The sequence below is a fragment of the Merops nubicus genome, unplaced genomic scaffold (genome assembly GCF_000691845.1).
Source record: "Merops nubicus isolate BGI_N331 unplaced genomic scaffold, ASM69184v1 scaffold12714, whole genome shotgun sequence".
Classification (NCBI taxonomy): domain Eukaryota; kingdom Metazoa; phylum Chordata; class Aves; order Coraciiformes; family Meropidae; genus Merops; species Merops nubicus.
The window spans coordinates 8,253-21,634 of NW_008606297.1; the positions used below are offsets into that span (position 1 = coordinate 8,253).

A 13,382-nucleotide genomic window follows, 5' to 3' on the forward strand; every position below is an offset into this window, starting at 1 on the left:
CCTGCAAGGCACTAGGCCATGTGGACCTCCCATCGTTGTGATAGAAGAAAGAGGAGTCAGCACGTTGTAGCATTTGGACCTTTCAACAATCAACAGCAGCATGAGGCAGAAGAAAATATGATCTTGTGTGGGGAGGGTTGGTTTCGCTTTTCACTTACAAAGGTATTCAGTTAATTTGTTTCTGTCGTTGCATGTGCAAAGGTAAAACAGAGCCTTGCTCAGTAGCTCAACGCTCACATTAATTTTAAATGAGAGAAGATTCAGCCACCTTGAGTTTTTCTACTGGCTGTGTATGACCAAACGTGTTATGTGTCATTCTAACCCCAACATACAATACATGTATCTGTTAATGTGAGGGTCAGCCACGGTTGCGTTACTCTATAGCACTGATTTAGAACAGAGTGTTTAATATGGTTTTAGTTAAAACTTAACTGCTTCCCCACTAATTGGGTTACATGCTTTTCTGAAACCTATTGTCTTCCTAGAGAAATTTCACATTAAAACTTTAAGATTAGAAAATCATGTGAACATTTTAAAATATTTAAAAACAGTAATAAAAAGGTCAGTTCCTTCTAAAATAAACACAACATTTGAAGCTGAATAATATTTTAATAAAATTAAATCTAAGTATTCACAAAGCATTATGCACATACAGTACATACTGTATTTAAAGCCTACAGACCTTAAATAATTTTTTTCTAATATAGTCAGCTTTGGATGCAAGCTAAGCTTATTGATTTTGTAATAAGAAAGTTTACAATTGTTCCTGAAAGTGATTTTACATATATACATATATATATCTATCTATATATCTATATCTATACTCCTACATGTAAGTGTAGGTATATACACACGCTTGTGTCTATGTGTGTATATAAATATATACACACATACATACACACATATGTCCATGTATAGAACATGCACCATGCACATATACAGGAATGTGTGCATGGTGTGTGTATCCACATACATATATACCCTATCTAGGATCATTGTTAGAGGGGACAGTCAGTAAAAACAGAACTGCAAACAACCACCCTAACAATTACAAAACAAAAATCTGTAAAGTATTTTTTAATTAAATAGATTGTTAATATTTGGTATCAAACAAAAAGAGCATAGTCTTCTGTATTAAATAGAAATTAGATTTATTGCATTTGATTTTGCTTGTGTGACAGATGAAGAGTACCTGCCTGCTCATGACAGCTAACTTCTATGATGCAATGTTTTTTTTTTTTGTTTTTTTTTTTTTTGCTTTTTTTTTTTTTTTTTAAACTAGCGAGAGCAAATCATTCAATTAATGCAGTTTTGTGGATACGACCTAAGGTGATACTTTCCAACATGAGGCATTTTTCCTGCCTGTTAAAATTCTGCCCTACTTCTACTGTTTTGGAAGGAGGCTGGTTTCTCTGTCCTGTTTTAAAGCCAGAAGACATGATTCTTTCGCCAGGTTCAGAATCATTGTGATTTATTGTAAAAAGCTCACTACAAGAAAGATAAATCAATTTTCAAAAGTGAGCTAGAAGAAGATTTTGTGTGAATTTTAGCTTGGTCAGGTAGGAGCTTTTTCTATGTGAATTATTGTTATTGGTCTTCTATTTGCTCTGAAGACATATCCACGATAAAATACTATTTCCATGACAGCAGTAAATGGTAATGTCCATGCAAAGTAAATTGTAATTTCAGGACATGCATGTTATTTAAAAAATAAATAAATATAAGGTGCCTTGAGAATGCTGGCAATTTTACTTTTGGAACATACAGTTAGTGTGTGTATATATTTATATATTTACAACAGAACTCCTCAACTTTACCTTACAAGCTTCAGATTTAGGAAAATATACAGTACTCTTGCATATAATGGTATATTCCTTGTAGCCCCTGAGTCAAGTATAGAGGATTTAAATACAAAAAGAAAAAAAACAAAACAACAAAACAAAACAAAAACAACCAAGGAAAAACAGCCATTAAAAGCACTTACATTTTTATGTGAAGTAATAGTATAAAAGTATTATTTCCCAGGAAGACCAGGATCGGAAACATGCCTATGAAGACTCAAGATTCCTACAGTGCTTAGTGAAGATTCTGGCAAGGAGGGGTGCCTAATTGGCTGGAGATAGGTTCTACAATGCTGTCGGGGACACTCTACAGACTGGTCACGTTCTTGATCTAAAAAAGAAGCCAGGTTGTCTTCTGAGGCTGTGTTAAGATGCACTCCACTTGAGAGAGAGTCTTTGGATTTAGGTTTCGATTTTTCTAGGTCTAGAAATTCTGGACACTGCAAGGGAGAAGAAATAAGATGGCAATAATTAAATTAGTTTCTTCCAGGCTCTTGTTCTGCTCAAAATTAGCACATTCAGACGGTTGCTGGAAAACCGTGGTTGAAAATTAAGCATGTACTGAAATATTCTTACATGGTTCTGCATTTGATTTAATGTAATGAAATGCAGTTCTGTTAGATTAATTGTAGTAGCCTGGATGTCTTGTCCCTTCTTCAGACTTTCTAAGATGACATTAAAATACATGTATGAACAGCCCTTTCTGAAGGACTGAATGTTCTTGAAGACCCGCCAAAGAGCAGGGATTTCAACATTCTTGAATTTGCACTTTGTTTCGGAACATAATAGGAATTACATCATTCTGAACATTATAACCACCTGAATTCCAGTCTTAGCACTCAGTTTTTCACTGTTAAACTTGGAATTTTTGTGAAGTGTGCGGTGTGCCTGCTGGTGCTTGTAGAGTTTGGCTGTATTTCTGTTCAGAGATGTGTGTACGTTTTGTGTGGGTATATGCACCATGGCTTTACACTTCTGAAAACTACTGTTGCACAGTTGCTGCCCTGATAACCTTAATACATATGAACTGATGCCTTCTGGATGTGTTAGATTTACTATGCTCACATGTGTTCCAGCATGCACACGAGAAATCTACACAGCCAAGCATGCTGGATTTACTAACTGTAAGCTACATGGCTGATTTGGGATTCCTAGACATGCAGCAGCCTCTTTGGTAGTAATATGCCCAAGCTGTTAAATGCCAGAAATCCCAAACAAATTTGGAAACTCATAAAATTTTGCTTGAACAGAACTGGGGTGGAAAGCATGTGTTGGGAAATGCGGGTATGTCACAGCTCCATGTGTTCATGGTTCCAGTGGTAGCGAGGGACTGGACATAAGAGTAGTTTTAGCCCCTCCCAGTTCTATATGTGTAAAACCATTGTGCTGTATCAGCTGGACTTGTCTGGCCTGTACCTTGAGGAAAACATAGTCATTGTACTTCTCAGGACTTCATGAATGGGACTCAGATGCACTCATGCAGACAGGTCCAATGCTTTGGAAGTGTTTGTGGTTTATAGCTGTGGCTAGTATTTGTTATTTCTGCTAACTTCTGTGAAATGCATGATAATAAAGTCAGTCTAATTGTAGAATCATTTTGGTTGGAAAAGACCTTTAAAATCATGGAGTCCAAAATATAAGATCATTGTATGAATCTGCACAATGCACATAGAACATGTACATACCTGAGATGAAGGACTGAAACTTCTGTCTGTTTTAATTGATGCTGCAGGCTGAAGCTTTTGTATCACCCGGATTGCTGGCTGTTGATATTCTGCACCTGCAGTCACCATGCTATAGGCAGGAGGAATGAGTGCTGACTGCCTTTGCAGAAGCTGCAGGATGGTTTGGATGTCAGCAGTCATTTGGGATTCAAGCCTAGAGAAGTAACACAAAATCAATGAATTCATGTTCAGGAATGGGTATATTTTAACATACTCATTACAGAGGCATTTGAGGGACCTGAAGCTTATTAATAAAGCAAACTATTGCTTGTTATGACATGATCGTGTCTTAAATAGGAGAAAACAGAAGAGGGAGTACTGAGCCCTTCAAAAGCTTGCTGGCTTTCCCTTTCCTTTGCAGAACATATCTGCATGCTCGTCTCTGATTTCTTTTGCTACATTAAGAATGAGTTCATTACTGTCCTTTATTTTTGCAGCAAAAAGTAACACAAGGGACCAGGTCTTTGGTTGAAATTAACTGGAATAAATGTACTGTCCTCATTGTAACTAAACTGATTTGTACTGGCTGAGGATGGGACACTGCTTCTGATGGACCTGTCAATTAATTCTGACATTCCCAATGCTAATACAGTGCACCGAAATAAGCAGAAAACTACATTTGTGTTTTATTACAGTTAGAAAATGAAAGATGTTTTCAAGATCTTTAAAAAACTCAACTGCCCATCTTCTTACTGTGAAAATTTATTCAGACTTATTCAGTTCTTGGAATTAATGTCAGTATTTCTGATATTCAAATTTAGTACCTTTTTTTTTCTGTTTTTCCCTTTTCATAAATTTGTGTATGACTTCTGAAACACTTGAGCTGCTTATGTTGTTCGTTCTTACAGTTCCATAGCACTGAAATGATTTTCAAACGATCTTGCCAAATCCGTGACAAGCTCAGTAATAGATAATGCCCAACGCTACTAAAGTTCCCAGCTGCAGGAAGGCTACAGAACATGCTATGACAGACAGTAAAGCAGAGATACAGTCTTCTATATTGCAACTCATCTTCTGACAGAGTAAACAAATCTTTGCCAGCAGCTTTTAATGTTGTGAGTGTTACTGCTTGGGCTCTCTACAGTAGCAGAACTGATTCTGTGCTGACAGAGTTTTGCTTTCACCAGGTGATTCACTGTTATTTTTTTATCATGTTGGAGCTGTCCATTGCCTTTGTCATTTATTTGTGAAAGCATCTATGAAATTATTACAGGAGGTATGCCCAAAGGATATGTAAGATGCTGTTTCTTCCATTATTGGGAAAAGCTACTTGTGTGGTATCAGCTCTCATAAAGAAAGGCACAAACCCAGACCTAAGAGTCAGATCATGCCCTACTTGCCCTCTTGTTTGGTTCCCTTGGATTCTTTGCTACTTGCAAATGTGCTGATCTCACACAAGCGTGATGCTGATGCCACAAGGGGAAATACTGCAGCAGCAGCAGCATGCCACCATCCAGAGAGCTTTCATCTGCTAAACGTGGGCCTTAACAACTCAGTGAGTAAAAGTGATTTAGCATTGGAGGGCTTGCATCAACAACTGTCTTTAACTTCACATTAACTCTAAATTTTCTCCCTTCTTACTTTTTTAATATGTGAGGGGAGTTTCTTGGTACTTCTAATCAAAGAGTATGTCTGGTAGTCTTTATTCATCACCATTGCATATATAACTTCTCCCTCCTTTCTCCAAAATTTAAAGCAAGTCCATGTCATACCACCCAAGGAAACAGACAGGAGAACCTTAGATGCTTGTCCCACAGTCTCCATGAAATTCCAGTTTCTTAAAGACAAGGAACAGAAATAGCTATAGGACCTATTCCTTGTACAGTGGCTTTCCAGCCTTCTAGATCCTTCTAATAATTTCAGCATTATGCCAAGCCTCTAACTTGCCATGGAAAAGCCCTCAAGATGTGACCATGCTTTTAGTCCAGCAGGTCAGAACTGGCATAAGCAGGAAAAACTATTTTCTGTTACATTTGTAGAAGACCCAGCACAGCCAAAAATCTTGACAGCATGAAAAGCTTTAAAAATGTCAGTAGAGTTAAAGAATAAAATGATTTAATAAAATCCTTAGCAACCATATTTTTTAACACAAGAAAACACTGAGAACTTGCATGAGACTGTGATAAAACTAGGGGTACATTTGAGATATAACTTCAGGTTCAAGAGCTTAAGATTTCAGGAAAAGAAATGTAACCAAAAGACTACACACTGTTGATGTGGAACATGCAGCTATTTAGTTATGTGACATTTACAGTTACTTAAATTACTCAACTTTGCTGCAATTTTTAATTTAGGCTTACATGTTAAAAATGTTGTTATAATGTGCTAGAAAGTATTTGGAAATGAAAAATACTATGGTTTGATTGGCTTATGGTAGAAGAGGGAAGCAATATACAGTAAACCTGGCTTTAAACTGATTGCTAAAATATACAACACAGAATGAAATGTAAAGCTACTAAAGTATAATTAGGGCTGAGTGTGTGTCATGGAAAAATATTGAAAGTAATGGAATTTCAGAGTGAAAATAATAAAAAAGCCACAGACCTGAGCATAGGGCAATTTAAAATTAAGTGAAATTACATGGTAAATTATAGCGTAGGATGGATCAAAATTCTTTAACCATATTTTTAAGATGCTATAAGCTATGCTGCTTAGCTGCCAGAGATGAGTGGTATATGAGAGACCAAAAGAGAGAAGGAAGAGACATTTTTTTTTAGCAGAAGTAATAATGGATTCTGACAAAGAAAGCATCAGTTTTCTGTTGTAACAGGTGTATTTTTGCCTTTGCATACTCCCAGGTCTCGCTTATTATAAAGTTTCAAAATATGTTAATGCATCAAAAAGGGAATTTGTCTGCAATACTTTTTTGAAGGAAAGCAGATGGTTTACTTTGGGTTTCCAGGAAGGAAGTACTTGAAATAACAAAGACTGTAAACTGCCATTTTGTGGACATGGAAGTATCTAGGAGCAGAATTCTTGGTGAGTTGAGATTTAAATTTAATAGGTTTAGGTGCCTCAGTACATCTTCTTGGTTAAAAAGGTGGTCTCCTAAACAGTCAGTCAAGGAGAAAGGCTTTTCTGTCAGGCAGTTCAGAGTAGCTGATGTGGGTACCTAGAAGTGATACAAGTATTGAAGAAACAAATTAGAAATTTTGTACCTAGCATTCCCAGAACAGGTTTTCCTAAGAATCTGGAAGGCTGAACTTAGGTGATATGCAGGTTCCTCAGAATCCATATAGACAACAAAGTGATATTCCCATCAGGCATATTTTTGTACTTTTGAGCTTCTGAAGATCTAAATGGTTTTGGAAACCTTCTGTGTAAATTATTTCCTCCTGTACCATCATCAATATCAGTTGCATTATGTACTCTTTCATGCATATGCTTTTTCTGGTCATATCTCTGTTTTTTACCTGTTCAGTTGCTCTTGAAGTAAATCTAATCGATTCTCCACTTCCCCATATATAAAGTCACTTTCAGTTTCACAGATCCCCCATGTAACATGGGGTAATGCTGACTGAACTGGGGAGTCCTGGTACTCCTGGATGTTCTCCTGCTCCCAGTTTCTTTTATCAGTGATATCTGATGAAAAACAAAACATGTAAAAAAGTATAGGTTTATATACATGCTGTCAGAGATGAGTTGGCACACCTCAAGTGTCCCACTCACTTGTGTTTCTTAAAAGCTTGGAAGTCAAACTGGTACATTGACACACTGCCTAAACAACTCTTTGTTCCTTAGTATTATTTAAGGAAAGATAAAGGCGGTCACATCCAATTTGAAGCTGTAGATAAAACAAGCAGACAAGATAAACTTTGTCTAGTCATGATCATCAGACTGACCTCTGCCACTGAATGGCTCCTATTTCTTTAGTTTTATTTCTGTTATTTTACCAATGAATCCTGAACTTTCTCAAGGTGTTTTTTTAGCTATTGGTTATTCATTGAAATTAGAAATATTTGTTCTAACCTAAGTGCATTAAATGATGCTCTTGAATGTTTTTGATTGTGTGTTTGAAGAACGTGGCTAAGACTGCTTATTAACCCTTGAACACATTATTGAAGTGTATTTACTGTTTGGCTTTTTGGTGTAAAAGGAGGACTTGCTGCATTGTATTTACAGCACTGGGCATGCATTACAGAGCATAGTAATGGCCCTTGTAGAGAAAGCTGCCAGACCTCAGCTAGCTGCCTTTCTTGCCAGTAATTGTAACACTGGTTGTCTTAACAAGGTGGTGAAGTGTAATATATTTTCTCTGAGACAGAGGCCATTTGATGCAGTTTATGCTGCTTGCAAAGGGATACTGGTTATTATTTTCAAAAAGGAAATTGATTTTCATTGATCTAGCTTTTAGCATCACTAGTCTGCAATCTAACCCTTACATTGTTGTATAAAGCATGTCTCAGAGACACTTACAGTACTGTGGGGTGAAAGGTGCCAGTTCATTTTGTTTAATAATTTGTGGTAATTTCACTCTCCTTAAAGAATGAAATATTCAGCATTGTTGGGTCAGTCAAAGATTACTTTAATATTAAATGAAGCTTCATGGTAAATAATAGTTGTTTTTTTTTTTTTTTTGCTTGAACTGCAGATGAAAAATTGGATGAAGACAGAGAAAATAAGTTTACTTCAAGACAAAAAAAAAGCCCTGTTACATTATTAGGATCTTACTGAAAAGTTTCAGCTATATTGCCTAATTCAGTTACCCTTCTAATCCTTATGTATTTTTGATACAGGTAATTTATATTTATTTATTTATCTACAGGCCTTTCTAAAAGAAAAGTTGATGACTACTCCAGGTCTCACCCCATACCTGCTGTCTTCAAATTTCATCCCTCTTGTCCCTCTGCAGTGCTGGGGTTAAACCCCAGCCCTGAATGAGGGTTGGAATGTGGATAATGCCCACAGCCAGGACCCTCCTGATGGGTTTTCACCCAGGGTCTGGCCAGCCTTGGGTGGGAACTGATTAGGAAATCACCACCAGGTGCCCCTGCCTTCCACGTTAACTTGGAGGTGGGGCAAGAAGCCAACTCTATAAGAGCTGACTCTGCTTGCAGTGTGGTTGGGTGGTCTGTTTATAGGGTGTGTATGCTGTGTGAGGGTTCTGGTTATCGAAAGGGCTCCCTGACTCTTCATAGCAAGTGGAGCTCCCAGGATGGTGAGGCAAGATGATGAGTCTCTGTCCTGGGAGCTGCTATGTAGTTGAGCTCCTCATCTTGATTGGTTTCATCTACCATGACATGGTTCTGGAGTTAGCTTGCTCCCTTCTTCACACAATATGCTGTGATTGTGTTAATTTATTCCTTCCTCCAGTGTTGGGCTAACTTGGATCTCTGGTGTATGGTGTAAGAGTGAGGGGAGGACTTTGGTTGCTTGTTTGCCCATTAATGATACTATCCTCCTGTGTTGGGCAAGTGATCAGTAGAAGACCCTCACCGTTCTTGTGATCAAACACTGCACCTTGCCACCAAAAAAGAACTCAAGGCCACTCTGTCCTTTTGCTTTGATTTTGGATTTGAGCTATTTCTCCTATTTCTGTTTGCTTAATTTACACTCCTATGGATTTATTAATTAGTTTACATTCTTAGCCCTAGGCTGTTTCTCCTGTTCACTAAATGGGTGGAAGTTAGAAATAATTTATCATAGGATCTACTATTGCACATATCCCTATCAGGTATAATATGAAAGATCTTGCTGTGAGCTTTGCAGAGTTTACAGGTGACATGCTTAGGTCGAACGGTGCTTTTTATGCTTCTACCTGTCTGCCCCTCCTACTCCAAGCCTTTGTTACTTTGAGTGAACCTGTTATGCAAACAGTTAAAAATTGCTCAGTCCACTCAGGTTCTTCTCTTCAGTGATAAAAGTCTGATAAAACCTTAACACCTGGTCAGTACACCTCCCATAAGGGTTGTATTTGTAATTATTTAACTATAAGGAGTTACAGAATGTATTTAAAGTTCTTCCTGTGCTCACCTGCTGCTTCAGCCTACAGCTGGACAAAATCCTTGACTGCTTACAAGGTGTCAGCCTCTGTTGTATGAGCAGTTGGATTTGAATCCCACATCCCCCAGTATTCTCTGAATGGTTTCCTCAGAGCTTCTCCTAACACTTCTCTTGGCACTACATGCTGATAACTCAGCATAGGTGACGTTCATTTTACACTTGTGAAATTTTTCTAAGCAACCATAGCAGCCAGAGCCATGTTTCAAAGAGGAGAGAAAAAACAGTGTGGGTGACATGTGAGAGGTATGTCCAAATGCTATTAGCTAATCCTTTTCAAACACATCTTTGAGCAGTGTTGGTCTAAGTAAAGAAATTAAAAAAGAAAAAAGGGGGTGAAACAAAAAAAAAAAAAACCAACAAATTTTTGCTCAGATTTAGTATTTCAGGTAGAATTAACCAGGAAGGGGCGCTCTCACTACATAACCCTGAGTGGAGTCGTCGTCTTTCTTCTGTCACAAAAAGGTGCTTACTTTATTATCTGATCTTTGATTGGGATGTGGCAGAAGTTTTCCTCACACTGTAGAGTGTGTTTGAATTTCATTTTGGGCACTGGGCAGAAGGAAAGAGATTTAATTTTGGCCTCCCAGGAACCTGCTCCATTTCTCAGCGCTTAAGCCAACAGAAGGAAAGAGGGAAATGGTGTCACAGAAATATATAATTTGGTTTAAGTAGGCACACATGGCAAAATTTGCAGTGTCCAAGGAAGTTGGAAAGCTCTCAGCAAAGTGAAGGGAGCAGTCTATGATAAATTCAGGACTAAAATTTTAAGTTAAAGTATGGGTGTGGATGCAATGGCTGTTGTAAATCCAGTGGACTTCAAAAGTGAATTTCAAGAGTAGAAACCAAAAATATAGGCCATACATTTCACTGCTATTTAATGTCTTGTAAAACCCAAATTACTGATTATTTTATACAATAAATCATTCAATGAAATCACATATTTTTCAATATTGTGGATTATCCTAGGGAAATCACATGCTTTTTGTGCTAGAATATGTATTTGTAGACTATTACAATAAACGTTTAATTTGTGACAATGCAAATGAATTTGCACTCCAATTATAAAATGGCATACACTACAAGCAAGTTAATACACTATAAAAGATGGTATTGTGCTGTTCTAGACATCTTTTCAGCATCTTTCATATACAAGAGTAACCTCAGAAAAGCCCAACAGCAGTTAAAAATTTATAACCAACTATGGTCTTCCAGAGCTTGAAGAATCCTAGGCTGGGAACTAAATCAATAAATGTATAACTAGGTTCACTTGAACAATTAAAGACTCAGTATTATAGCTCAAATAATGACAAAGTGAAAATAGAAAATAGCCTTTTCCCGCAATATGTAAATTGTCCGCTATAGAAAAATTACCATGTCCTCTCAAAAGAGACATACGTTAAATTGTATTTTAGGGTTATGAGAGAGACATTTATGCAGTTTCTGCCCACATTATGCAATACCTTATTAATAATCTTTGCATTTATCAACAGGAGTGATGAAAGCTTAAAACAAAACTCAAGATAATTAAATTTGTATCAGTAACAGTGGTAATGAATTGCAGTAGCTTTATACATGTGCACTTGCATTCAAGGTTTATAAGGTACTGTATTATATGAGGATTATAAACATACATACAAGCAGAGTTTATTTCAAAATGTCATGTCTGTAACTAATTTTATGGTAAGTTATCAACCTCTAGTTAATATCAGGAGCAAGAATTTAGTTTAAAACTTCTGTCAGTCAAAGCTGATGGTATTTTATTGACCTTGAAGATTTTATAGAAGTTGCAAGAAAGGTAGAGCTTTTACCCACATTACCAGAAGTGCTAGATTACCAAGTGGAAAAAAGGATATGGTCTTAATCAAAATATGTAACCTTTAGACATGCTAAATTTAGATCAAATAAAATCTGCAATAGGTTGCCTTGGAAAATGTTGCTATAGCTGCAAGGACACATTTCAGGCTGTTGGTTGGGGAAAGGTAAGCTTTCATATTGCAGTATATATGCAACAAGCTTATGTGGTGCAGATTGATATAGCCTTAACCTGAAAAGACCAAACTTCACACATTCATGTCTAAAAATACACTGTTTGGCTTGATAAATAATTAGGTTAATTTAAAATTATAGCCTAAAAGCCTGAAGTGTCTTGAATGATGTGTATTTAAATGGTTAAATTGTCTCAATGGAAACGAACTGTTGGGAAAACAGCATTAAACAGTAAATATGTAATTCTTCCCTTCAGACTGAAATAGATACAAATGAACTTCTGGCAGTATTTAAATTGTATATTAATCCAGGTCTTTTCATTAATTTCCCTTCACATCACTCAGAAAATTAATATTTCAGTATATTAGATGTAACTTTAATTATGCGATCTACCTGTATGTAAAAGTAACTGAGATTGCTTAATAGTTTCTGGTCATTTGTCATATACAAAAGCTCAAATCTTTGTTCTTCTAGTTTACTTGTGTAAGTCAGGATTTCATCTATGTGATGTGATGGCACTTCTTTTAACCAACACAACAAAATAGGATAACATTCATTCAAGCTATTATGATTATTTTTAATTTAATTTTTGGTGTGCCATGTCAATACAAGGAATGTAAACATTTTTTTTATACTTATGCAACCATCACTGAGAGATTCTTTACTGTTTTGGGTGCAGTTTTCGTCCACAGGCACTCAGTGAAGTCCAGTACCAGCTCAGTTGTTTGAATGACTTTCCTAAGGCACTTCATTTACAAGATGATTTCTTAACAAAGCCTGGAATAGCCTTTTGGCTATTCTGTGATCCAGTCCCATAACCAGTTTATTAAACTACACTAATCCTCTGGCGAAATATTTTTTTATCTAAACTATTTTTTCTTGCTAAACTTTCAGGAAACATGACAGTAAATCTTATGTAAAGAGTCAGTAATTCAGAAAATTATTTGTGATAATCCAACTAAAAAGATTTCTACTTAAACTTTACAAAATAGCAACAGCTAGATTACCTTTGCAAGAATGGCTTCTTTTGTCAATGAGAGTTTCTTCTGTGGCATGAACCATTTCTTCAAAGTCCACCTCTGTGGTTTTCTCTGTTACAGATGGGTAATCAGCTATCCCAGAGAACAGGGGCTTTTGCTCATCTTCAGTGGAGGACACAAAAGATGATGATGCACTTTTTTTCTCCTCAAAGTGTTTCTTAATAGATTGATAGTATATAGTGGTGTCCCCAGAGGGTTCAGGATCACTCTGATCATTCTCCTTGAAATAATCTGCTAAATAGAAATAATTTTGTACAATAATATGCAGCTCATGAAATTGTGTTCTAGTTTATTCTGGTCTAGGGATGGAGATTATTATATCAGTTAGGAGGTTCACTATCTATTAGAATAAACTACCTTAAAACCTTTTTTGATTCCTGTGGCAGAGGAGATTTATATTTCTTTTTGAGTCCTAGAAGACATTTGCATATATGTAGTAAGGATTTGTAGTCCCTAAACTGTAACTCATTATGCAAAACATTGCTTATATCATAACAGCAAATATTTTGTCCAGTGCAGCCCTTCTGTTTATTTACTGTTTTTTTCAAGGTGAGGTTGTGGTCTGACAAAGCCTTATATTCCAAAGTTTTAAAAAAATTAATTTCTTCTTTAGTTCCCTCTTCCAATTTCTCACATTTGGGCATTTCTCACAGTCTTGACAGGCTAGCAGTCATGGATGTCAGACTTGGTATCAGAACTGCTCATTTAAGTTGTGACCACATAAGAGCATCTTTGCTGATTATTCTTTTTCCAGAAAAGGCAAATGTGTTAATCAACCACTCAACCTC

The 13,382-nt window shown here is 36.5% G+C and overlaps 1 protein-coding gene across 1 annotated transcript in view; it reads right to left on the bottom strand.

The window, feature by feature from the left end:
* Window positions 1–2,014: 2,014 nt before the first annotated feature.
* Window positions 2,015–13,382, bottom strand: part of KCNH7 (potassium voltage-gated channel, subfamily H (eag-related), member 7) — a gene marked incomplete at its 5' end in the record, with an annotated part of 79,757 nt that continues 68,389 nt past the window's right edge. Inside the window, 4 exons of the mRNA XM_008939603.1 lie at window positions 2,015–2,281; window positions 3,527–3,719; window positions 6,979–7,147; window positions 12,562–12,825. Of these exons, the coding sequence (XP_008937851.1) occupies window positions 2,015–2,281; window positions 3,527–3,719; window positions 6,979–7,147; window positions 12,562–12,825 (893 nt within the window). The remainder of the gene's footprint in view (window positions 2,282–3,526; window positions 3,720–6,978; window positions 7,148–12,561; window positions 12,826–13,382) is intronic.